The sequence below is a fragment of the Rasamsonia emersonii genome, assembly GCF_000968595.1.
Source record: "Rasamsonia emersonii CBS 393.64 chromosome Unknown ctg1118621760032, whole genome shotgun sequence".
NCBI classification, from domain to species: Eukaryota; Fungi; Ascomycota; class Eurotiomycetes; order Eurotiales; family Trichocomaceae; genus Rasamsonia; species Rasamsonia emersonii.
In genome coordinates, this window is record NW_013563255.1 from 23,650 (window position 1) to 49,249 (window position 25,600).

The following is a 25,600-nucleotide window of genomic DNA, read 5'->3' on the forward strand; positions in this document are numbered from 1 at the left end:
AGTCATACGCCTCAACAGACAAATCAATAACGTACCCAAATGCAGAAAACGAAAAAAAAAATCCAACGAAAAAAGACCACCGCCGAAGAAGCTCAGCTCAGCCTTCACAAGAATCCTTTGGTGTTGCTGGTCTTCCTCTGAGGCACCTCAATACCACCGTTGGCATTGGATCCAACAAAAACACCACTGCCCCTGCGGCTTCCGACATCGCTGAACCCTGCCACACCGCTGGGCCGTGTTCCCCTCTCGACGCGGAGGGCTTTCCAACCCTCCAGTTCTCTCTCCAGTCGGAGACACTTCTCTCGTTCCTCCCGGAGCTCCCGTTCCGCCCGGCGGGCCTGGAGCTGGTTTTGTGAGTCACTTGACTGGAGCTCTTCAATCGTCTGGAGAAGCCGTTCGATCTTGTCGCGGGCCTTGTTGATGTCATCGTTGAGCTGGGCATTGATCTTGTCCCGCCGTTCGATCTGAGCCTGAAGATCCTTGACAGTGCGATCAACGTTCCGAACAGAGCGCTGCTCCGCATTGCGTTTGTTTTCCTGCTCTTCCAGCTGCGTTTCGAGCTGTCGAGTCCATCTGGGTTAGCATGCAGAACATCGATCAAGTTCCCAGGGTGCAAACAGAAACTCACCTCTTTAACTCTCTTGTGCAGGAATTTGATGTCTTGACTTGCTGACGAGTAGCCCTTGGTCTCAAGATCCACACATTTCAATTGCACCTCCTTGAGCTGCTTCTCCAGTGCGGCCTTCTCCTTGAAGAGCTGTGCGTTGGACTCGCGCTCGGCTGTCAGCTCCTTCTGCATTTCCGCAGCCAGTGCCTCCGCTCGTCTCATCTTGCCAACAGCCGCAGCGGAAACATCTTCTTGCTGCGCAAGTTTCGATTTGAGCTCCAGGATCTCCCGATCCATACCAGCAGCATTACGCATGGATGGGCTTTCTCCTTTGGCGAGGTCCTCGAGTCGTTCTCCAGCCTCAGTAAGCCGGGCTTCAAGCATCTTCTTCTCCTTGAGCAGCATGTCTCGCTCAGCTGTGACGTCCTCGATCTCCGTCCGCAGATTCCGTACTTGAGAAAGCAAAGAGACGACCTTGCTTTGAGCCTCATTATGGGCATTAACTGCCTCATCGCGCGACGTAGACACATCTTGGAGGGTCATCTCCATGCGAGCTTTCTCCTTGGCCCAAGTCGAGCTGTTGAGCACTTCATTGTCCCACTTGCTGCGAAGATCTTCAAGCTCTTCGCGTAGTCGGGAGTTCTCTTCGCGGACGTGGAGCAGGTTCTCACGTTCGATCTCGAGCTCGTTCGTCAAAGTGGAGAATTCTCTCTGGTATTTCTTTCTAGTCTGCTCCAAAGAAGCTTCCTTCTCCTCAATGTCCATGGCGCGCTGGTTTCTGTAGTCTTCCAGTTCGTTTTGGAGCCGCCGTTTAGCTTGAAGAGCGCCTTCCAAGTCCGCTGAGAGGTCTTCGATCTTTTCTTCGTACAACTGTGTCTGCCGTTGGAGATCTTCAACAAGTGCATCCATGCGCTTGCGTTCAGCCATGATGTTGGCACATGTCTCCTCCGCCTCTTTAGCTTGAGCCTTCGCGAACTGTTCCGCCCGAGCGGCCTTGAGCACAGCAATCTCCGCCTGCTCCAGCTTGCTGAAGTATTCGTCGGCACGACTCTTGTACAGGTTCAAACTGGAGGTGAGATCAATAACCTTCGACGACTCCGCATCGAGACGGATCTGAAGATCGGAGAATTCCTGAAGAAGCTGATTTCTGCTGGCAGCGTCCTGTTCTCTAGCAAGCTGAAGTTCCTGGAGATCAGATCGAGCGTCTCGGAGTTCCACCTCCAAACTTGCTTTAGCCCTCTTCAGCTTTTCAAATTGGGCTTTCGCTTCCGTCAACTCCGCCATGGCATTTTTGTGCACATTGAGCAGGGCTTTCCTTGATTGTTCCTGGGAATTCAGCAAATCGAACAGTTCTTCGTGAGACTTGGCCTGCACGTCACGCAAGGATAGCTCCCCAGTCTGGATCATGCGTTCAAGAGCGGAGACCTTCTTCGCGGAATCATCCAACTGCTCGTGGAGCCGGCCATTTTCGCGCTCCAGCATCTGCATCCGCCGAATGGAGGGACTGTCATCCTGCCACATGTCCCGGTTTGGTGTCACCATTTGCAGCTGATTCTGCAGATGCCGGTTTTGCATTTCACTCATCTGAAGTTTGTTCTGAAGCTCTTCGATCTCCGCCGCCATGTCCATCCGCTTTTGATACGTCGCGGTATCGACAGTGCGATCAGATCGACCGGAATCTTGAGCTGACTCATTGAAATTGAATCGTCGATTAGGCGTCGTGGGATTAGAATATCTCTTCACGGTGTCCGAGTTCTTGCGCACATGGTTAGGGGAGCGGGTCATGGCCATTTGATTCTGGTCGATTTCCTCGAGCAGAGCTCGTTTGGATGATGCATAACGTGCGTCGAGTTCCTTCATTTCATCTGCGTGGCGGCGGCGCATCTCAGCCAACTGGCTTTCTGCTCGGGCATATTTCTCCTCGGCCACACGCAGCTCGTTGTGCGCCATTTCCAGAAGGTGTGCCAGATCGACTTTCTTGGACAGGTCTGGCTGGACTGCTTCCCAGGACTTAGGGTTCTCGTCAACCTCAGGATCGAAAACTTTGTGCAAGACCATTAACTGCTGGTGACAGTCTTCTATCTCTTTGTTCGCTTGATCTAGAGCAGCTTGCAGCTTGCGGGTGTTCGCCTGTGCCTGAGTGCGTAATTGTCTCTCCGTTTCCAGGTTCCTGTTGGCTTCTGCTAGTTGAATGCTGGCCGTGGAAGCGGCCTTCTCGGCATTCCGACTGGCTTTGTGCTCTCGTTGCACTTCATGATTGAGATCTTCTAGACTCAAGGACAGTTTCTCCTTCTGCTTCTCCAGGGATGTGATGGTGAGTTGCGCATCTCCCAGCTGCCGTTGCAATTTCTTGCACTCCTCTTCCAATTTGGTCTTCTCCTTCTGAAGCTGCGTTATGCGCTGCCGTTGACTCTCCCCTACCCTAGAATTTGACCTTGCGACTTCCAGGTTCTTTTGCTGGATCTTATTCAAGAGAGCCCGGTTGTCGTTCTCAGATGCTGCAAGTCGGCCTTTCAGGGTCACAAGTTCGCGCTCCAGTCGCTCCTTGTGTTGGTCGTGACGCAAACGGAACGCCTCAGTATCCGCGATGGTCTGAGTCAGTTCTTGGACCTTCGCTGACAGACGTGTCCTCTCTGCTTCGACTTCCTCGAGCTGTTTGGATTTCGCTTCGAGATCCTTCCGCAAACTTGCCTGTCTCTCATTGGCCTGCTTCATGATTTTTTGCTCAATGGCACTTTCAGCATCCAGTCGGGCTTTTTCAACGTTAGTAAATCGTTCACGAAGCTTGATGAGTTCATTTTGGAGCTCTTTGCGCGCCTGTTCAGCTGCATTTCGGGCCTCTGTGGCGCGACGGAGGGTATCCTGCTGAATGTACATCTCCTTCTCAATGATGATCTTGGCTTCATTCAAGGAATCATATTTCTCTTTCAATTCTGCGTATTTATGCTCCCCAAGCATTTGAACGTCATCTCGGGATTGGCGCTCCCGGCTCAGTTCTGCCTGAACTTGGAAGAGTTGCGCCTTCAAGTCCTGAATTTGCTGTTCGAGGATCTTCCTGCTTTGACCAGCCTCAGCATCTTCAGACATTTTGGCCTCCAGCAGTTTCTTCACATCTGCAGCCTCGCGTTCTAGATTCGACTTTTCGGCTTTCATAGCGTCCACCTCCGCTTGGAGATCGCGCAGTCGTTTCTGCATGTCATCGTGTCTTCTTGAAAGCGATGCCCTCTCGGATTCGAGGTTCTTCTTGTCTTCCTCATGTCTTTTGAGATCACTGCGCAAAACAGATAGTTCACCCTCCTTGCGACGAAGCATCTCTTCATATCCAGTTGAGGTGGCGGATAGTTCCGAAATTTCCTGTCGGATGGCCTTATTCTCCTCGAAGAGATCCTTGACTTGCTTTTTGGAGGCCTCAAGCTCCTTCGTGGTTTTCGCCAGCTTGATATCCAGTTCCTGGTCTGATTTTAACAACTTGGCTTCCAAATCATGTAACTTCCGGTCCTTTAAGCTGAGGTGGCTTTGGAGCATTTTGATCTCTTGATTGAGGGATTGAACCTGGGAGTCCCGTTCGCTGTGTATAGCTTCCATCTCCTTCAACCGAGAGTCTAATACGGTAAGCCGTTCCTGCAGCTCTTGCTTCTCGGATTCCAGTCGTTCGATGATTTGGCCGGCTTGTTCGAGTTGTTGCCTTCTGAGATCAAGCTGTTCCTCAGCTTTCCTCTTGGCCTCGATAAGCTCGTCAAGTTGATCTTCAAGCTTCTCTTGGTCTGCAGTTGCTTCAGCCAATTTTTCGCTGAGTTCGATTTCCCGCATTTGAAGGCGCTTAAAGATTTCCTCCTTATCGAGAGCAAGAGCCCGCTCACTCTCTAGAGTCTGTTTCATGCGCTGAAGCTCCAAATCTGTCCGGCGTCTCTCTTCTTCTAGTCGTTGGCGATCAGCCAGATCCTTTTGCATCTTTGCTTCGAGCTGTTGAATCTTCTCGTCTCGTTTCTTCACTTCCGTAGCGGTCCGAGTCGCCCCTAGAAGTGGCTTCATCCTCGTGAAGAGTCTCCACCACGGGTTGACTTTAAGATCCAAATAGACGTGGAAATTTCTCTGTATGATGCGAGTTGCCTCGGCCCGGTAGAGACGCTTGTTTGCGATACGGCGCTGAATAAAGCCCCTAGCAACTGACTGGAAGCGCGTCATGATCTCTCGAATCAGGGTATCGCGTTTTTCTTCCAGCTCGGCTAAAACCCCAGCTCTGAAGAAGACTTTGGTTAAGCCGACACGATACCACGACTTATCCATGCCTAACTTGTCTAGGATCATTTGGGTAGCATTTTGCGCGTCCATATAACCCTTTGGCAAGTCACGGCAAAGCACTTCATAGCGTTGTCGGAATTCGTTAAAAAGAAGACGGTTCGGGAACCCAGTACGAGCGATTCTGATTCCCTCAAGAACTCCGTTACAACGCAACTGATCCAGCACTAGAGGCGCATTAAACAACTTGGGCCGCTTTTTGTGGTTGGGCAAGATACAGCGAACGAAATGAGGATGGGTTGAATGCAAGTCGTTCATCAGACTGGCCAACTGATCCTTGTGTCTCTGGGCCACGGTCCTGAAAAGCCCCTTTTTCACAAGGCTCCTAGAAGACCCTGGCTCATCATCTGGATCAGCGTAGTCGGAGAACAGATTTGCAACGTGCTTATCAGTGGATGATGCAAGGAGACGAGTAAGATTATCGTTCAGTGGATCCTTGTTCTTCTCAAGCCAACCTTCCGTCGTGTATTCCACTTCAGCGGCGTAGTGTGTGAGGATAAAGCCTTGATTCAGGCGTGAGGCTCGATACTTTGGCGATTTGCGATCCCACAAAGAGTTCAGCTTCTCAGTGAAAGACTTGTCCGTGGCCTTAGGCATCACGCAATCTTCGTCCAGGCACGAGAATATACCAATAGGGTTGGTCAACTCAATCAGGTCAATCGTAGGTTGCAGGTCTTTGCCGAAGTCGATGAAATTCCATTCAATCTTTTCCCTGGCATACTCTTCCTGTTCGAGGACGAACATGTGGTGATTGAAGAATTGCTGTAGTTTCTCGTTTGTGTAGTTGATGCACAATTGCTCGAAGCTGTTGGTTTCAAAAATTTCGAAACCGGCAATATCGAGCACACCGATGAAGTAAGTATCCTCAGTGGTTATACTACTCCTGTCCAGCTGGTTGTTTATCCGATTGACAAGATCACCAAAGCCTCGTTCATAAATACCCTTGGCCAAGGCGTCCAGCGCCGATCTCACCTGTTCAGGAGTTTGGACCTTTTCGACCCATTCCCTCCCTGCTTTGACACGAGGATGGAGCAAGCCTTTGACGAAATCCTCGGTGTCTACACCGAGAAGACGGCATGCCCTGCCCACAATCTCGTAAGCTTCTGGACTCAATGCGGCTTGATCTCCGCGGAGACTCTCCTTGGTCACAGGCACATTGCCCAGATGAAGAACTGCGGCTACCGTACGTAAGATGCACATCTGGTCCTCCTCGGTAAAATTCATGATGTGGAACGCTTCCATCAAGGAGTTCCATTCATCAGCGTCTGAGACGCCGGCGATGGAATCATTTCCATCTTTGGTATAGGCGAAGTCTTCAACTTGGAGATCGCCAAGAAGAAGGGCATCTCTCAATCCCTTGTCAGCGCCTTGGAGGAGTTGATAAAAGATGTGGTAGTTTCGCTCCTGAGGATTTGGTTTCACAACCCTGGATTTTTCCAGCAAGTACCAGTTGATGGATGCTCCGGATATTTGACCAGAACGGGTAAATTCGATACGGATGAACTTTCCGAATCGCGATGAGTTATTATTCCTCACAGTCTGGGCGTTTCCGAAGGCTTCAAGGATGGGATTCGCCCTGAGAATCTGTTGCGATAGATTGGAAAATTGTTTGGTTCCCGGCCGAGATGCCGGCGTATCTGTCGTGGCTACTGCAGCGAGATACTGAATGACCTTCTTCGTATTTTCCGTTTTCCCGGCTCCCGATTCTCCGCTTTCCGAGGAGTCAGCATGTCAAATATACCATCCAGCAGCAATGAAGATAACGTACGTTACAAGTATACTCTGATTTTCGCCTTCTTCCACAAGACTCCGGAAGGCTTGGTCCGCCATGGCAAAGATATGCGGTTTTGTATCTTCTCTGCTCTGACCTTTGTACATCTTCACATATTCATTGGTATAGATTGGTAGAGAACAGTAGGGATTCACGGTGACCAGGAAAAGGCCTGAATATGTCTGTAGACTGCATGTTAATACCACGTCTGGGCTACAAGCAAGTCTCCCTGGGTCCACTCACGTAGATCAAGTCTGCTTGATACCGCATATGCAGGTTGTGCACGACCGACGCCTCGTTTAGATGAGTGAGCTCGGCCATGTCATCAGCTTTGTCGAATTTGGCGGGGTTGACCTTGTCAACGTTTTCCACATTGACTTCACGGCGCTGAAAACAGGGAGATCAAGGTCAGAGGACATCCATCCAAGTCACGGGTCTGAGGACTGCATACACTACCGTCTTCACATTGCACCAAAAGCTCTCCATTGTCTCTCTCCTCAATTACTTCGGCCCTGATAAAGGCCTTCTCGGGATCTTTCAGCCACACGTAACGCTTCCCGGAGAAGTCATTGTCGCCCTCTCTTCCCTTGATGTCATCAGCCCCTCTCCGCAGTTCCTCCGACTTGATGAACTGAGGAGCGAAGGTCCCCGATGCCTCGCCATTGTGCTTCAAGGAACTTGATCGCTCCCGGCTGTGGGGAGATGTAAGGGTTACTGATGGGAAATGTGACAACGATGAGTTCCGCGTATGTGATTTCTTCTCTGGACTGCCGCTAGATGGCGGGAAGACCATCGATTTTGGTCGTGATGGCAGCGCCTGGGGACCTGGCGAAGGCGATGGAGAGTGCCGGCTAAAAGGATTAGCCCGCCTTGGAGAACTGTTCAATTGTGAAGACTGCATCGTTGGATCTATTCAGAACATCACGACTGCGATGATTTCATTGCAGACAAAACCCAAAGGACCGTCGAATGCCTATGTGAACTGCGCCGATACTGACCGAGGGGGGAATTAGAAACGGCGTAAACAGTGGTCCAAAACAAAAGAACAAAAAGAAACACTCATTAAAGAGGACAGACAAGTGGGAGAAAGATGTTAGATTCAAGACAGGGTATCGTCATCGGGCTGTAGATATGGTGGCCTGTGGGCGGTGCTCTCCGCCCTGTTTGTTTACCTGTTGCCCTGCAGCTCCACAGCGACAGCGATCGGTTACCTAAGCTTATCTCCAGACGAACCGTGCAACGCGCTAAGCCAAGCCTGAGGCTGCCCGGCAGAACCTCGCCGGCTCCACACCGCCCAGTCACGTGCCGGTGATGTGCGCTTCAATCTCGACGGAGGCGCCAAACTCCGCGATGAAATCCATCGCGCTGTCTGTTCGCCTTCATCGCACCCAACTCTTACATGTCGCTCATGTCTTAGTTCTCCTCATTCAGTACGTCACGAGACTACTTCCGCTTCTTGTCGCAAGTCAAGCTCCGCTGACTCGCGCAGTCTATGACCTGGACAGTCGAGTCACGTCGACGGCGCCTAGCTTCGTGATCACACAGTGCTGCTGTATGACTATGCATCTACTTGTCGCACTGACTACATCTCTCAGTGATTCATGAGACTGTACATCTTACCAGCAGCTGCACATAGTTTCCCTCTCTAGTTTTACTAACTTCTCTATCCTATCCCGGTCTCTCACCGCGCGGAGACTCGCCCGCTTTTGATAATAATGTCAAACTACCCTCCAACCCCCTCGTATGGAGGTCCATCCAGCTATGTGCAGCAGTGGCCGCCGCCCCCGCCTCCGGCGTCGACGTCCTCCCTCCCTCCCTTGCCACCGAATTTCGCGATGAGCAACGCTGGCAGAATGCACGATCTCAACGCCCCGGGGTCTTTTAATACCGAGTCGCACCTTCCTGGGCTAGGCATGCCTGGCGCTTCGATTCCCCCGCCATTTTTTGTGAATCAGCTTCCAAATAACAACTTCTCAGCTCCGTTCTATCCTGCGCCAATGAATCCATTGGGGTATCAACCAATTTCGTCGCAGCCTGCGCACGTTAGTTCGCAACCTGGAGTAGCCTCCACCCAGGCCGGGGCTCCGGCGTCTGTTCAGACTCAAACGAATCATGCGCTTGGAAATTTGCCCAATACTCAAAAAGCTTCTAGTGATGAGCTGGATAGGGAAGAAGGCGAAGTGAGCGAGAAGAATGGCGAATCTTTCTCCGGTCGTCAGTATAACGGTCAGAACTCTTCTCGATCACCTGTGCCTCATATAGCTGATCAAGAAGGCACCCATGGAGCAGACTCGACTTCCAAGGATCTCAACGGGCTGGAGGCAGGAAGAGATTCCTCGTCATTTCAGCTTCATGAGACGTCACGGAGGCACTCCACTGGAATGGCGGACGCGGGGTCGTCTTCAGCGACTCCTCAGTCAAGAAGAGATGCTAGTGAATCCCGTATGGATCTTAAGGTGATAAAGACTTCCAGAATTTATGCTAACATTTGCCAGCTTATAACCCTCCCATGTCCATCAATGTCGACCATCTGGACGATCATGTCCGAGGGGCATCTGACAAAGCAAGTCAGCCGGCGGCAGAGTCTCAGTCCAATTCTATCGATAGCAAAGACGGAAGACCTTCATACCTTGCTGGAAAGACACCTGCTCAAATGCGTGTCCTCGCTCAGGGGGCTCTGCTAAGTCTTGCGCCCCACAACATCCGCTACAAGGAGCTTGTGGAGGAAGACATAAACCCTACAATCCTCAGGCAGCTCTACGAGGAGATCGGTATCAAAATTACGCCCACAACGCCAGACTCCAAGGCTGCCGCTCAAGTTGACTCCGGTTCTACTGTTGCGCCAGCTCAAGCAACAAACGGTGATTCTGGTCCCGTAAATGGCCAGGTGAATCCCGTGAAAAGTCAGGAGACTGTGCCTCCTGCTCAACCATCGCAAACTCAGAATGCTGGGTCAACCACAGCGGCTAAGAAAGCTCCTGAGGTTGCTGGGAAGGAGGCTGTGCTTCAGACAGAAATGGGCAAGCCTCTAGAGCGGAAAGAAGTCATCGCTCGGATGCTCGCCGCTAAAGCCAATAAAACTTCCAACCCCCCGAGTACCACGAAGACGGAAGCTCCAAACGTTCCTGCAGATAAGGCGCCCGAAGCTCCAGCACGAACCGCTCCATCCGGTGAAACGCAACCCAAAGAGAAGAACAAGGCTCAGACAGAATTAGCACGGCAACGAATGGAACAATTAAAGAAGCAGGGACTTCAAAGATCGCAACCGTCAAACCAAGGCACCAGTCAGGCCCAAGTTTCGCAAAGCTCTGGCCAGTTACCTGTGACCGTGCCATTACAACACCCTCTTCCAGAACGTCCACCTGACCCCGAACCAACACCCGCCGCACCTGCCGCCCGAATTCCCGGGCTTTTTATGACGCAGGCTGAGCCTTCTGATGCCGCGAAATCTCGTCCTCAGAGTACTCCAGTAGCTGACTCGGTCTCCACGGAGACCAAATCTATGCTTCGCAAGCGTCCTCGAGCGTCCGATTTTGATGAACCGACCACAACATCTAAAAAGCCATTGCTCCCTGAGGATAGACTAGTTATTGATATCAGCGAGGATGAATCGCTTTACGGAGAGGACGACGAAGGCAACAAGATGGCAGTTGAGACAACGTCAGGATCTTCGCAAGCTCCAGCAACAAACCAATCTGCGACCCCTCAACCTTTACCGCCACACAAAGTAACGGGGCCTTTGCACCAGCGGTCATCAGTGTCAGCAACTCCGCAGACTCCTCGGTTGACTGATCAAGAAACCCTCAGGCAGAAAGATCTGGAGATTCAAGCTATGCGCCGCCGCATTGCTGAGTATGAAGAGCGGAAAAAGGCTAAACTAGCTGCGAATCGTACACAGCCTCCAGAGTCTGCGAATGGGCCTTCTGCCACATCGCTGCCTGGGAATAATGCTGAAGCTCAACCTTTACCGGAAGGAGCCCCGGCAGCCCCGGCGACGGATGCAGATTCCCAGCCTATTTCCACAGCTCCGACAGACTCCAATCTCCCCAGCCTCCATCGTAGGCCCTCTATTCAATCGCTGGCGTCGATGGATCTTGCTCAACTGGAGAGGATCCGTCAAAAGATTTTACGGAAACAAGAGATCGAGTCTGGACTTCCGGCTCTGGATGCTAAATTGTCGAAGTCGGAAGCCAAACTTGCAGAATGCAAAAGAGAGGAAGAACGTCTCCTGGCTGAAATTGCGAAGGGAAAGGAAGGGAGAAAGCAACTTATTGACGAACTGGAGAGTTTGGGGGTTGAGACTGGGGGTCTCACTCTGGAGCAACTCCAAGCGGCTAAGAACGAAGCAGAACAAAGAGAACGTTACGAGGCTGCTCAAGGTAAGCATTATCCCCGTCAACGCGTAGATAGTCTCTGCGCATACTTTCTTCCAGAAGCACAGAAGAGTTCTGGAATATCGTAACTCACTTTTTTCGATCTGCTTAGTTTCAGCTTCAGTTCAACCACAAGAACATCCTGAATCCCCGGATGCTGTTGCAACCGATACGTCCATATCAAAGCCAGCGTCCGATGAAGAACCACAAATAACTACGTCGCCTCAGTGTGTTGACAGCGAGCAAAAACCGAATTCCGATATCGTTGCAGTCTCACAGATGCCGCAAGAACCTTTGGACGCGAGTGCGGTAACTTCTGCTAAAGAGGACGACACAAGTGTCGCTGTTGAACGCGAGAACACCGGCTCCGTCTCTTCTGGCACATCAATGGATGAATCCATCAGCAGTGCACAATCCACGTCGGTCGATCAGCCACCGCAGTCGGATTCGGGTGCTTTAAGTCAAGCCACGGTCCCGGAAGCCCCGGCTGTATGCGAAACAGAAGCGCCGACAGACGCTGGATTACCGGAGAAAGAAGTCGAGAGCACGTCTCAGCCAGTGTGCCTTCCAGGTTTAGAAGCACCTTGTCCCGCGGTTGATACTGTTTCGGACAACACCAAGAGCGTTCCTCCTGAGGAAAATGTCAACCGTTCCCGTGAACCTTCGGTTGCATCCGACGTTTACGAGCCTCCTGAACCCGAGTACAGTCCGGACGGCGCCGCTTCTGACTATACTCCTCCTTTCAGCCCTAGCCCTCCCGATCACGTAGAAGCGGAAACTGTTCCAGCCCCTCCATCTTCCTTGCCCGAGGCTGATGAGGCACTAACGAGACACGTTCAGGAATCAACGAGCGCTCATGAACCTGAGTTTGATATACTTGGCGTATGTTGTGTGGCTACACAATTACTCTGACCGTTCCACTAACATGGGTGCAGGATGAACGACGCAGGGACGACTTGGCGTCCAGGTTCTCGCCGTATATCAGTCCTCTGAGATACTTTAAGTCTTATCGCTACCACCCCAAGTTTACCGAAAATGTTTCGGGAGGCTATCGTTCGTTGACCTACAGCCATAACATTGATCCTATGAAAGCACTTTGTCCTTATGAGGCTGCTGGCGGCGTTTGCAACGACAATACGTGTGAATTTCAGCATTGGCGTCACATGGTTCTAACCGGTGCGTTGATGGGCTCGAAGAACATAAGAAACCTTCTTTCCGCTATCTCCCCCAACCCCAACAACCCTATTCATCACTGCGGAATTTCCCTCTGTGCATGAGATCCTGCGTCATGCCTGGTTCGGATGCTGACCCTTTTCGGTATTGACTTTTGCAGATGACAAGATTCTGGTCCAAATGGGCTCTCTCCGGGAAGGAAAAACGCCAGAAGAGCGAGACAAGTACATCGAGGGTCTGAAACAGATCATCAATGACATGCGGCGCGATAAGGTGAAGGACTTCAACACGGTGGCCACCGAAATTGCCGCATACCGTAGACGTTTCCTCCAGGATCCCTCGCGCGTTGTCCCTCTGTAGCACTGCTGTGGACCTTGACCTGCTCCGGACTGTTGCTCGACAAGTCTGATCCTAGGAAGGTGAAAGTGCTGATCACTGTATATGCAGCGAAGGGGCGAGCCTTGCCGCCGCAAGAATTGAAGATTGAAGTGAGTCGTAAGACCTCGCCTTCGATTTTCAGCGCTGTCTTTACAGCTTTTTCTTTTCCCTTTTGCCTTGTTGCCGTTTGCCTTAGCTTCTTGCATAGCTCGCTTTCCTTTCCTTTCCTTTTCTTTTCCTTTTCTTTACTTGCATCGACTCAATTTGTTTGGGTCTTCCGCGTAGCATTCAAGGCGTTTTCCCATCTTTGGCGTCGCATATACGGCATACTCTGCATTGAGAGTCAATCTCCTTGACTGCTATTTTCTTCACTTGGTATAACGGTGGGAATTGACAGTTGGATGGATCTGGTTTCCATCAAGCAACGTAGGAAAAGAGAAAGGGAGAGTTCAGCCATTCTGGCGTTCAGTTCAGGGCAAAACGAGATGGCTCGGATGGTTCCATGATACAGATTGGCTTGAAACAGCACCGTACCACCCTCATTGTGGTGAATATGCGCGTCAGCCGGGGGTTGTCGCGTCAGTGGCAGCTCTCCTGTATAAGTCCTAGATGTGAATGCATTGACTTTGAGTCATAATTTTCCATGCAATCTTTGAATAGAGTGATATTCCCATAGTTGCAAAGCTAAATAATGCTGCATCGCTCATGTGCAATGATCTGGTATAATGTTTATTCTTCATATAAAGATAGGCTGATGGTAGTTAAGGCCGAGGCATGATTTATCGGCGTTTATATATAATTCAAATATGAGCGGGCGATACATGTACAGTACAGGAGCATGTCAGCACCTCTAATCTGGGCAAGCAAACAAGCAAACGAAAATAACAATTCCTCGGAAGTAGCACGACTTAAAATTGCAGACTAGATGGACGGATCTCTACCCAAGCTGGCTGGTGATGAATGCTGTAATACGGAGTGTAGCAGTAGGAGCATCGTTCGGAATCGGAACATTATAGAGATCCGTCGGCACATGAATCCCCCCGGTCGCACCTGCTCGGCATGGAGCTGGAGATGGGCCCAACTTGCACAAACGGGCTAAGACCGCCTGCAGCGAAATCCTGGCGATCCTTAACGCAATTAAAGTGCTTGAGCCTCGGCAGTCTGGGCCAATTGCAACAGAGCTTTTCAATCTAAAGGATCAATAATCAAGAACTTTCTTCAGGAGCGTTCGTTTGTCATCATTAGAAATATAGAAAGTTTACCTTTTTACGCGCATCCTGTTCTGCCTGTTCTGTTCGCTCGTGTCCGCGAGAGACGGCTGCGCAGAGCCATTGCGCACTCTATATTACTACTCCTGCTTGTACCTCCTGATTTTATTTATAGCTTTGTGTCCCGGGTTCGTGGTGTTAATTCACTGCAATTGAACAGAAATCAGACACGATTCTGACTCGGAATAATTTTTTTTGATCCTTTTCTCCCTAATTGACTTGATATTAGTCCTCCACCATGCCGCTGGCTCTCGCAGAGCCTGTCAAGCTGCCATGCGGGCTGATACTGCCCAACCGCTTTGTCAAGGTGAGAGAAATCTCTAACCTCGCTGAATGAGTAAAAATCATGGCTGGACAGGACTAACGAGACTTCTCCAGGCCGCCATGGCCGAGGGAATGGCTAGTAAAAAAGAAAATCTCCCCAATCAGGATTTCTTCCAGGTCTACGCGAAATGGGCCGAGGGCGGCTGGGGTGCCATCCTGACGGGTGAGAGAATTTGTCGTCTGGCATTGGAAAAATCCTCAGCGCTGAACTTTTGGGTGAGAAAATAGGAAACGTCCAGGTAGACCCTGATTATCTCGGGAATCCGCAGGATCCCGTGGCCGGCGAATACAACGAGAACGACACCAAGACTCTGGACCGCTGGCGCCAGTATGCGGACGCCTGTCAGAAACATGGCACCCCGGCCATTGTCCAGATCTGTCATGCAGGCAAACAGTCCCCCCGCGGAGCAGGCCGGAGGGGCCTGTTTTCCCCGACGATTGCTCCCAGCGCGATTCCTCTGAACCTGGGTGATGGCTATCTGGATAGATTCTTTCGATGGCTGGCCTTTGGATCTCCTAGGGAAATGACGGTCAAGGATATCGAGAAAGTCGTTCGTCAGTTTGTGGACACGGCGCGTCTTATGGCCAAGAGTGGCTTCGCGGGTGTTGAGCTCCACGGTGCACATGGCTATCTTCTCAGTATGTTGGCAAACAGTAGACATGTAAAAACTCTGGAATACTGATTGATGTACTACTACAGCCCAGTTTCTCTCCAGCAAGGTATGAGCGTTATATCTTACGCACTTTCAACAAGACTAACTTCGACAGTCCAATCTGCGCACCGATGACTACGGCGGAACCCCCGAGAAGCGAGCAAAGATCGTCGTGGACATCATCCGGCAGATCCGCGAGGCCGTGCCCTCGAACTTCTGCATCGGAATCAAGCTCAACTCGGCGGACCACGACTCGGCAGAGTTTGAAGACACGATGCGGCAGATTGAGCTCCTCGTTGAAAGCGGGATCGACTTTTTGGAAGTTAGCGGTGGGTCGTATGAAGACCCGAAGGTGAGTAATCCACATCTTATGGCATACGATTGAAGAATATCGACGTAGCTCACCTGATCAATTTGAATAGATGATGAGCCAAGACTTCGTCCAGAACACCGAGAAAAGCCAGCGCACGTTGGCCCGCGAGGCCTTCTTCCTCGACTTCGCCGCTGAGATCAGAAAGCGGTTCCCCAACCTCGTCCTCATGGTGACCGGAGGATTCCGCACCCGCAGAGGCACCGAGGCCGCCGTGCAGAGCAAGGCGTGCGATCTCGTAGGCATCGCGCGTCCCGCAGCCGTCAACCCTAAATTCCCGCAACTGCTGCTGGACGAGACCGTCCCGGACGAGGACGCGCAGCTCGTGCTGGCCAAAGTACGTCTTCCGGGTTGGATGAGATTCCTGCCGCTGAAAAGGGCATTGGGTGCGGGGGCAGAAAGTGTAAGTTACCCCTACCTGTAAGTTGCTGTTTTTGAAATGGGAAATCGACTGACGGTTGCGACTGCAGCTTTATTATACGCGTCAGATTCAGAGATTGGCCAAGGGATTGCCGACTTCTGGACCTCCTGCTTGACAATAAAATAATAGGCGGGATGTACAGTACATCATTGTCGTTGTTTTTGATTTGATCCACGTGTTGTATAAAAGAATTCTCTGTAATATAAGTTCTCTTCAAGTAAGCCGTGTCTTTTACAAATTGTTGAGAGAGGAGCTGGCTTAGCGGCTATAGTAATTACCTACAATACTACAGAGTGGGACCACTGTCACCTGTCAAGGACGGCCTGAGCAAACAGCTCCCTCAGCAGATCCTTGTATGTAGACTCCTTCGACTTTGATCCCTTTTTTTCCTCGATGACTTTGACGACCCGATCGAACGCTCGCTTGGTGCATTTCTCCTCGCAGAATATGCGTTTGGCAGTGCTTTTTAGCCGTGATTGGATGTTGTCGATGGTTATCCTCTAATGAATGCATCCTCAACGTGATAGGGGGAGTCGGTTATCATTCTTGGTGTCGCGTAGGTAGATTCAGTCAATCGACGCGTCGAGGATGGACGCGTTGCGAATGCCGACGATCAGGTGACCACGGCAAGCATTATTGAGAATTACTCCGTATAATAACGACAAGGGAATTGAACAGTGAAAGAATTGTTCAATTAGGTATTTGCATCTACGGAGTAGTTTGCTCTGATCAATGGAAGCTTTAGAGTTTCGGATCTAGCCGTTGCATTCCTACTGTCTATTCATGTACCCAGCAAGCCATCCAATAGTCATTTATTCGACTTATTCAACAGAATCCACAGGCTAATAATACCTACCTAGTTGCGGGGAGGAAAAACTTCCTCACCTTACCCAGGTATCTAGGTAATCTACAGAATAGGCAGTGCACCTACTAGGTATATGGAATACTGTCCCAACATGGCCTTTCCTCCCCCTCACATCCACCCCCCTCAGCCCACTCACAGGCACACGCACACCATCATTCTGCTTCACGGCCGCGGCAGCGACGGACCGGAGTTCGCCTCCGAGCTTTTCTCCTGCGCGACGTCCGCAGCAGATGGGCAGAACCTGCCTGCAAGACTGCCCAGTTGGCGCTGGGTGTTTCCGACTGCGCGCGAGCGACAGTACCCAGAATTAGACGAGGAGGAGCAGGAAGACGACTATGTCATGCGCGCCTGGTTCGATGCGTATTCGCTGAAAATGGACCATTTTTGCTCTGCTCGAGACCATCTCCCTGTGTCGATACAATGTTGCACTACATGTACTGTACTGTACTGTACATATGTGTATTCAGGTGGCATGGTTTATTTACCTCTAGTCTGCTGTCTACCTAGAAGAAACAATCCCAGAAAAGGGAGGAGATCAGTCAGCTGCTTTCTGCGTGGCTCTCTCCTCATGTGACTGCGTCTTGATTACAATTAGCTGCTTTTTGATTAGTTCGTTCTTGCGACCGCCCTGCGATCATTTGTTTGTTTTTGTATATTTCCCCCAAGCGGATGCGAAATTATTATTATCAGATTTGTTGTAAATAAACGTAGCGTTGCTTGGATGCCTTGTCCAAGTCAAAGAAAATGACAGAATATGCTGCCATTGTGACTTTGGCTATTGATTATGCCTATCAAGAGATATCAGATTCGTCTGTGACTGGTATATTTCTACACCCTCATAGAACAAACCATGGCAGCCTGCTTCTCAAGAAACCGAACCACATCCTCAAACCCCTCTGGCTCCTTGATCCAGTGCCCATCGCCCTCTGCTCCACGGTACTCCCTCCACTCAGCCCGGATGCCCATCTGCGTCAAGAGCCCATGCGCCTGACGACCCAGGCCAACGTCCACCCAACCGTCATCCGTCCCGTGACTCAGCATCACGGGCGTCGACAGCACGGGCTCAAACTGGATGTCCTGCACCTCAGACTGCGGATGGCCGATCGTTTCGAGGAGGAATCTCGATACCAAGACGCCTTTACTCGTGCTGCCGCCGCCGCTGCTGCTACTGCTGGTGGTAGTAGCTGACTGGATGATCTCCTCAATCTGCCGCGCAAACGGCAACCATCCGGAAAATCCCAGCAACCCTCCCAGTCTCCTCCTCTTCCCTCCTCCCAGTATCTTCCGACTCGGCCAGCACAGCAACGCCCACAACGCCGTCGCCATGCCTTGACTGAACCCCCCGAGAAAGACCCTCTCCGCACAGCCCTCAAGTCGCTGGATCTCGCTCTCGAGGACGTCGAGAACATGCTGCGCAGACTCCCGCAAGCCCTCGACTTGCTCCTCCTGCCGCTCGTGGATGTTCCTTTCTGGTCATTGCGCTGGAGCCGTCGTGTGACTTGAACAACCTAACTTAAGCAGACAGACCCATCTTCTTCTGTATGTAGTCTTCTTCTAGAAGACGGCAAGTATGTAACACAATCAATCAATCCAACAGTGAGGGTTTATTCATTACATGTAAGTAACCACATGCACAGCACTTCCCAAGTTTTCGCTTTTATTTATTTATTCAACTTTTATTTACTCTGTAAGCAAACAAACCACTCACTGCATGCTGCAGCCCGCAGGACCATGGATGTTTTCTCCGTATTACTATATCCCAGCAGAATCTCGGGTAAGGCGCAGCGCTAGAACGCTTCACTCTTTCTAGCAGGCTTCTAGTCAGGTGCACAGTGATCTTTCAGCTCAATTCTCTACCAGGCAACGAGGGGAGGACGGGTGGTCAATGCTGCGCGATTTTTTGCTTTCACGTGGATATACTTCGTACACTTCTTGCCTCGTCTTCGATCGCCAGGGTTCTCTCAGAACGGATCGCACCGTGGCGCAGCAGTCGTGCACGGATCTGGCCTCGAATTCTCAAACAGTTATTAGGTATTTACTCCGTAACTGATCGTCGAGTGAAGGAATTCTGACTGTTTGCCTCACTTTGAAGACAATGCTGTTGTTTGTCAGGTCAGGCCATTAAAATATCTCTAAAAGAAATTCCCCATGTCTGCAGAGATGGATGTCGGACAGGGGTGATCTTTTTTTTTTCTTTTGCAAAACCTGATAGGGGCATATGTCTCGAACAGTGGAGAAAGACCGTGGTAACCACAACCAGGTGGATAGATAGATAGGGACTGCCTATATTTCAAACGATCAGTACGATGGCTAGAATCGAGTTTGGATTATGCATCTGCTCCTGCACGTGCTTCCTGTTCTGGAGATACAGATCTGTTTAATAGCATGTTTAGCGATGGGGTGTTTCAGGCCCGCTAGTTTAGTGCCATGCAGCAGGAGCAGCACAGCCTCTATTGGGCGCTGTCCCAGAGCTGCGGGCAAAAGCCTACCTAGCCTAGGCTCGGGATGAATCATCAAGGAACCAAGTTACCAAGTTACCAACAACAGCTCGATTGAGATCGGATCGACGACATGGGCAACAAAAAGCTTTCAGCGCAATACTCCTCTAAATGGACTAACCACTGTTGGAACGGCACACCGGGCAAACGGGGCGCGCTCATGCTAGTAGTAATAGGTATCGGGTATCGGGGACGGAGAATTTTATTTTATTTTATCACTCTGAAAAAGGATGTTGGAGAAGGGATGGGAATTTGCACAGAGATGTAGTAGTGTAGCTGTTCAGGCCTGTCAATTACAGCGCTGCAAGAACGTTAGCAGGTGCATTGCGGCTCATGCTCATGTGACAAAAAACACCTGACTGACAAACGAACACCAAACAGTCGCAGACCTAACTAGCAAACTAGCAGACAAACATCATTCGTTGCGGATCATGACTGAATGATCTACGTGCATCTGCATGCATTAGGACAGTGAATCTGGGAGTCTTGATGAATCATCCCGGTTACTTGCGGAGTCCTCTTCCGCGCCACGGCTGCCTTGGAATTAATTCCAGGCAACCAGGCCTGCCTGTCTGACTCTGTACAGTATACGACTTGATTACAAGCTCTTATAGATTGTTATTCATTCGCGTGACGCTAAACGGAATTGAAGTGACTCGTCGAGTGGGTCCTCCAGGGCTTCTGTTCAAGGCAAGGCATCAAGGCTAGGCGGGGTGGATCGTCGCCAGCGCCTTGAGAGGTATTCTAGATGTGATGTAAGGTGAACCATTCTGATCTTTGATCTGAAGAAATTCAATGAAAATTCAATTAAATGTATTCAAGAAGAGCCCGAAACTAATGATACATTAGCAGCAATAATACCCTGAAATCCCTCCACGAAACAAATCGAAACAAATCGACTGATATGTGTAACACACGCCGCGCTGATGCGTCCCGAAAATGTCTATCGATATACCAATTAAGAACCATGATTAGAATGATGAGTATCAGAGAAAATGATCTATGACGCAGAATCGAGTGCTCCCAATGACCGTCCAACTGTCGAACCCGAAACCCTAAAAACGAGGAATGAATCTCTGCCAAGACTGATTGATGACTCCAATGCACAATGCAATGCAATGCATTCACTTTGCGTAACCTGCCAGACAAAGTCAACGTCAACGCTCGGAGATATGCATGTACAGTACTGTACTGTACCTCGAGTAAGTAGGGTACTTACCCAAACCCAATTTTTCCTCCAAAACAAAAAGAAAAAAAAGTTCATATCCACAGATTCACCTTTCGGCTGGAATGCAGTTGTCGCAGACAACGTGGTTACAATTCACACACACAACTTGGTGGTTGTAGACTTTCGGTCCATCCCGGCACTGGCAACAGTAGTACATGAATGTCTTTGGACCGTGAGTCACGATTCCCTGCCCGTGCTGTCGGCCTCCACGCGTCATGTCTCGAGCGCCAGACCGACGGAGGAGAGATGGAGCAGGAAATTGCGAACTAGATGCTAGCGACAGAACCTCGTCTGTCGCCGCGCGATGACGGTGCTCCATGTTGCTGTTGGAAGGATCGAAGATGCTGGGCACACCGGGATACGGCGACGTGCCTTCGTCGTCGCCGCCGCAGAAAGCGTACTTTGGGCAAACCATCTCGACAGTGCAGCCGTCGCAGCGAGGGGCCTGGCAACTGGCGCAGGCGGCGTCGATGACGATATTTAGCGGGCCGTAGTTGCACTGGCAGCAGTACCAGACAGGGACGGAGGTCGGCATTAGCGAATTGAAGGAGGATAATGAAGAAGAAATCGTTGGTCTTGTGGCTTGAGACGAAATGATAATGATGATGATGATGATGTTGTTGGTTGGTGTTCAGACAGACCAAACTTCTTCAAAGATGATCTGGTCTGATCTGATCTGATCTCTCTGATCTGTCTAATCTGAAATGACTTGATATGATGATTCTTGTTTCACGTTGAGGTTGTTGGAAGATAAAACAAGGAATTGAGCAGAAAGAAGGGGCCATTATATAGACACACTCTCTCTGAGGAAGGGAGAGCAGACAAGAGTCATTGATGAGAACCATCTCTGACAACAGGCAACAAATCATCTACAGAAGCAAGCAGTGGCTGTGATCAAGAAACAAAGCATCCAATCCCAGGCAGTAGGCATTGAGTCGAGACTCCTCAGGAAGGGCAAAACAGGCGGGAATGAGTAGTCTGCAGAGGGTAAAGAGGGTAAAGGTGAGAGGCAGGCATGATTTCTCTTTCAAGGCAAACATCCAGGCACAACACGAGCCAATCGCAGTGAAGATAACTGCAAAAACAAAGTAAAAAGAGATCACCGCCAGGGACAGGATTCTGCCTGATTCCTACATGTACCTTGGTTTAGCAGGTTTGCCTAACAGCGCGAGCGGGTTCTAGATAGGAACCCGGTGCCCTAACCTAAAAGCCAAGCCCCCGCCCCGTCCTGCATTCCCATTTCTACATCCGCTCATGTAAGTTTGGTCAGAAAGAAGGCGCGGAGAATGAATCAGTAGCCNGTTTTTTTTTTTGGTCGAGCATGGCTGTGGAGTAGGGCAAATCGAGTCATACATGTATGCAGCTCGCAGCTCGTACAGTACCTAGTCTAGTCATCCGCTAGTAATGTCTGCACAGTACAGTACATACAATACATGACAGTCAATTGGATGCTGTGGCAGCGACAGGCTTGTCTGCAATAGCGGAGACGACCGGTAGGAGAGCCAGAAATATTGGAGTACAAGGATTTTGCCCTACTGAAGGATGGAGTAATGTACGGAAGATGGCGGGCCCCTGGGGTTCCGCACCGGTAACTTGATGGCGGAGAGCGAGCCCGCGGGCGAGAGGGCACAAGGCACATTGAAGGCTTGTACTGTACAAGGGTACAGGGCACACAGGGCACAGAGGCTTAGACGCGCCCGGTCAAGTGTACTGTGACGAACGTTGACTGCGCTTATTGCTCTGAAGAGAAATGCAGGGCCAGGAGCGTTGTGATCCGTGCCTAGCAGTATAGGCGTGACTTGATTACATCATGGAGAAGGACAGCAAAGCGCATCAATAATGATAATGACCCCAGCCTATCAACAAGAAGAATCGTCTTTAGCGAGAACTACCTGCTGCGCCTCCGGGTTGAGTAATAACTCTCCAGGTTAATCGGCTGGATAGGCTGATAGGCGCGAGCGGGCGAGGCTCTTTCATTTCGGCCCCTAGCTCAGCTAGCCTGCTGGGACTCTGCACAGTCGGTGACGACAGATCACTTTTTCGCAAGGGCTGAATAATGTTCAAGGCAACTATCTGCAGGCGCATTGCACACTGCACCGCCATGAAAAAGAAGGTGCCTTGAAGAAGTACGAACGGGCAATTGACGAAATCCCCCACCCGTTCCTGATCTCCGCGTCTGCCGCATAGCATGGAGCATGGACGGAATTTGCCCGTTTGGGCGCCCGGGGCGGCGGCTCTGCTGCCTAGCCGCCTGGTCCTAGAAGCGAGCCCGCTGTCGATCGTCGATCAGTACTTAGTCATAAATTACATAAGTATCCCTGTAAGCACCTCTCATGGTAATCTGTGATACCATGTAGATGACTCTGCCAGCGATCTTTCCCTCTTGGCGCTATATGCTAGGCATGGATTTTTTCCGCTTTTGGTCGTTTACTGCCTGTCTGCATTTTCACTTATATGGACTTTACGAATGTACTATGTTTACGTCAGAGATGATAGTCCTCAGCGTTAGCAGTATGTACATGTAGTATATGGTCCTTGTCTTATTTCTTGTTATATAGGAAAAATGGTAAATGATGAATAATGCTGGAGCCTTGGCTACATGTAGCTTTTTTTACTCAGGAGCCTGAGCGATGAAAAATAGTAATATGGGACTGTGTACTGTACATATCTAGTATAAGGTCTATTGATCTATACCCTGACTGGAGCTACTAATACACCGAAGAAGGATAAATCAGGAATAAAGAAATGCCCGAAAGAAAAGAAAACAATAGACGAAATCCCAATAAATATCCGTCTACAAGAAAAGAAAATAGTAAATTAGAAACCCTCCTGTTCTCTCCCCCTCCGCAGACACTCATCGCATCGCTTATGCTGGCAGTGAAGCTCCACACATTCGGTGGTCCAAGCCGAGTACGGCCCAGAACCGAATGAACAGTTGCAACAATACCAGACGTCGGTCCGGCGTCTCATGGGGACGGCGAACTGGGGATGCTGTCCATTCTGCTCGAAGGCATATTGTAGACTGGCAGCATTTCCCGCCACGAATGGAGGCTGATCGGTATTCTGGGGAGTAAAAGACTGATGTTGTTGTCCTTGAACGGTTCCTTGTTGTGAGTGGAATCGCTCATATGGATTCCCGTTTCTGTGCTGCTGCCGCCGCCGCTGCTGTCCCCGCGCGGTATTATGCTCCTGTTGTGCCGTGCGTTCTTCAAGCTGACGGAGCCACTGTTCACGGTACGGGACATCCTCGAGGGAAGCATACTGGAGCATAGTATGTTTGCTGGGTCTGGCATTATTGGGTGCATGCGGTAACTGGAGATATACAGGAGACGCTGTCCGGGTCATGCCGGTCTCAAGCCGGCGGCCGTCATTAGATTGCTGGTAGCGTTCGCGGTAATAGCCCTACTCCAATTAGAAAAGCAAAAGATGCAGTTAGACAACAAGTACCTGGTTGGACATTTTGTCAGTGATAAGATTCGCGTGGATTGAACGAGAGAAAGTAGAGAACAGGAATACCACAAAACACCAATGTGGGTGTAATACAAATATACCGGAAGAAGCAGTGGAACACAGAGAAAACAGAGTCACCATCTCTTGCTCGTAGATATACACGGAACGTGAGCAGGTTGCCTTCAGCGTCCTCAACTCTAAGCCACCGAGAGCAAAGAGAATGATGGGATGCGCCTTGAACCGGTGAAGACAGGCCAGGCAATAGAAAAGCAAGACGCAAGAATCGCAGGCCAAGGGAGACGTATCTTGCGGACAGCGCCCTTTGACAGGCAAAAACGCTCCACTTGGTGACCATTCTAGGAGACCGCTCAATTCCGCCACTGGTGAAAGTATGATAGCCGGGGCATATTTGCCAAGGTAGGCCCGGGATACGGGCACTGAATAAGTGCACCCGCAGCTACCTCTAAGCATCCAAGCACACATGACTGAGGTTTCTTTCAAGGTCACCGTCGAAATATCGCGCGGTCAGAATTGCAATAGTCATCGTCGATGGAGAAAGGCGCCAAGTGCACGGCCACTCGGAGACGAAAAGGGAGCCGAAACGAGGCGGTCCGGAGTGGACACACCTGCGCATCATGGCAGGGTGAAACGGGGGAGCAAGGCTGACTCGGCAGCGGATTTCTCAGACCGGAGTGAGGAGGACGTATTATTGAGTCTCTCACAGCGCAGGGCAAGTGGACACTGGAAGATTGAGATACGGTACATGTCCTGATCCATAATTGGTATAGCGAGACCTGGGCGAGACATCAGTTACCCTTTCTGGGTCCGCAATACACGAGAAAAGTTGAGAAAAGGAAACAGATAAGAAAAACAGTGCAAGAAAAAGGTTCTAAAAAGAATGGAGCAAAATGAAGGACTGGAGAGGCCGAAAGGAAGAAGGGAAAGAAATTAGGCTATCAAATATAGAGGAGCAGAAGCCCTCTTAAATAGTAAAATCCTTCTTTGATAACGCACGCATTTTCAGCCGCAGATTGCCGCGGCTCGTGCGAGGGGCGGCATCGATGCTACTATGTCCAGGACGGGTAAAGCTTGCAGCCTTGTTCGCCATTTGTGCGGCATGACATTCAAGTGAACGGTTATTCGGCTTATGGGACTGGTCTGCCTTGAAGAACAGCCTAGTCAAGTGCATGTGTACTTCCAATTATGCTCCTGGTTCATGTTAGTTAGTATGCCATCTACCCCGCAGCTGAAGGACACTTACAGAAACTGGTGCTGCGAATCCATCTAACGAAAGACCACAACGAATGGGAGTCAAATGGCTGAGTCTCTGCTGCTATACCACCAAGAAAAGGCAAATGTTGGCTTCGTTGCAGCTTCCAAGTCGTGCTGGAGGTCAGATGGAGGTCGACAATTACTGGATTAGGCAGGAGCCCGGCAACAGTGTCGGGATCCAGGCTATTCCTGTTGTGGACATGTTATGTCACGTGACATGCGCTGACTTTCATCCCAATCGGGAATGACGACTGCATTAGCTCGTTGTTGGATCTGGCATGGATCATCATGCCAGCAGTCCTGTGCGTAGACAGGCTGGCAATGATGGCTCTCTCCAAAAGTCCGCATTGAAGTTCTATCCCTCATTACCGAAATCTATTGCCATTTCTTGGCGCGGATTCCGATGCGGATCGCTTGCGAGATACCACTCCGATGGCTCTTGACGAGAAAGCCGCGAATCGTGCTATATCCAAGGTGATCCCCGTGTTGCTGTTGGGGATCATAGCTTATGCTAGCTTTGTTTTGACCAAACCTCTGTGCAGTAGGTGCCTTTTGTTTTTCCCCCTCTCCCTCCCCTAGATGTCTTTGCTAACTTGTCTAAGTCGACTATCTTATCCATCCTTCACCGTCCTATGATAGGAGCCCTCGAG

At 50.5% G+C, this 25,600-nt stretch overlaps 6 protein-coding genes across 6 annotated transcripts; 4 read left to right on the forward strand and 2 right to left on the reverse strand.

The window, feature by feature from the left end:
* Positions 1–104: 104 nt before the first annotated feature.
* Positions 105–7,578, reverse strand: T310_2565 (Myosin ATPase; the record flags this gene model as incomplete). The annotated part of the gene is made up of 5 exons (XM_013474550.1): positions 105–560; positions 629–6,617; positions 6,675–6,859; positions 6,921–7,064; positions 7,129–7,578. The coding sequence occupies 5 exons, from the start codon at positions 7,576–7,578 to the stop codon at positions 105–107; spliced, it is 7,224 nt and encodes a 2,407-aa protein (XP_013330004.1).
* An 814-nt stretch (positions 7,579–8,392) lies between these two features.
* On the forward strand, positions 8,393–12,583 carry T310_2566 (Uncharacterized protein; the record flags this gene model as incomplete). Its single annotated transcript, XM_013474551.1, has 5 exons — positions 8,393–9,119; positions 9,173–11,056; positions 11,175–11,932; positions 11,986–12,226; positions 12,384–12,583. The coding sequence occupies 5 exons, from the start codon at positions 8,393–8,395 to the stop codon at positions 12,581–12,583; spliced, it is 3,810 nt and encodes a 1,269-aa protein (XP_013330005.1).
* Positions 12,584–14,107: 1,524 nt separating this feature from the next.
* T310_2567 (NADH dehydrogenase) lies at positions 14,108–15,752 on the forward strand (the record flags this gene model as incomplete). The annotated part of the gene is made up of 7 exons (XM_013474552.1): positions 14,108–14,176; positions 14,248–14,356; positions 14,422–14,832; positions 14,894–14,913; positions 14,962–15,198; positions 15,269–15,619; positions 15,687–15,752. 7 exons carry the CDS (start codon positions 14,108–14,110, stop codon positions 15,750–15,752), a joined length of 1,263 nt encoding a protein of 420 aa, XP_013330006.1.
* An 841-nt stretch (positions 15,753–16,593) lies between these two features.
* On the forward strand, positions 16,594–17,690 carry T310_2568 (Phospholipase/carboxylesterase family protein; the record flags this gene model as incomplete). The annotated part of the gene is made up of 2 exons (XM_013474553.1): positions 16,594–16,941; positions 17,214–17,690. The coding sequence occupies 2 exons, from the start codon at positions 16,594–16,596 to the stop codon at positions 17,688–17,690; spliced, it is 825 nt and encodes a 274-aa protein (XP_013330007.1).
* A 2,305-nt stretch (positions 17,691–19,995) lies between these two features.
* Positions 19,996–20,712, forward strand: T310_2569 (uncharacterized protein; the record flags this gene model as incomplete). The annotated part of the gene is made up of 3 exons (XM_013474554.1): positions 19,996–20,202; positions 20,260–20,400; positions 20,512–20,712. 3 exons carry the CDS (start codon positions 19,996–19,998, stop codon positions 20,710–20,712), a joined length of 549 nt encoding a protein of 182 aa, XP_013330008.1.
* Positions 20,713–22,843: 2,131 nt separating this feature from the next.
* Positions 22,844–23,687, reverse strand: T310_2570 (uncharacterized protein; the record flags this gene model as incomplete). The annotated part of the gene is made up of 3 exons (XM_013474555.1): positions 22,844–22,886; positions 23,176–23,630; positions 23,676–23,687. 3 exons carry the CDS (start codon positions 23,685–23,687, stop codon positions 22,844–22,846), a joined length of 510 nt encoding a protein of 169 aa, XP_013330009.1.
* Between the last annotated feature and the right edge of the window lie 1,913 nt (positions 23,688–25,600).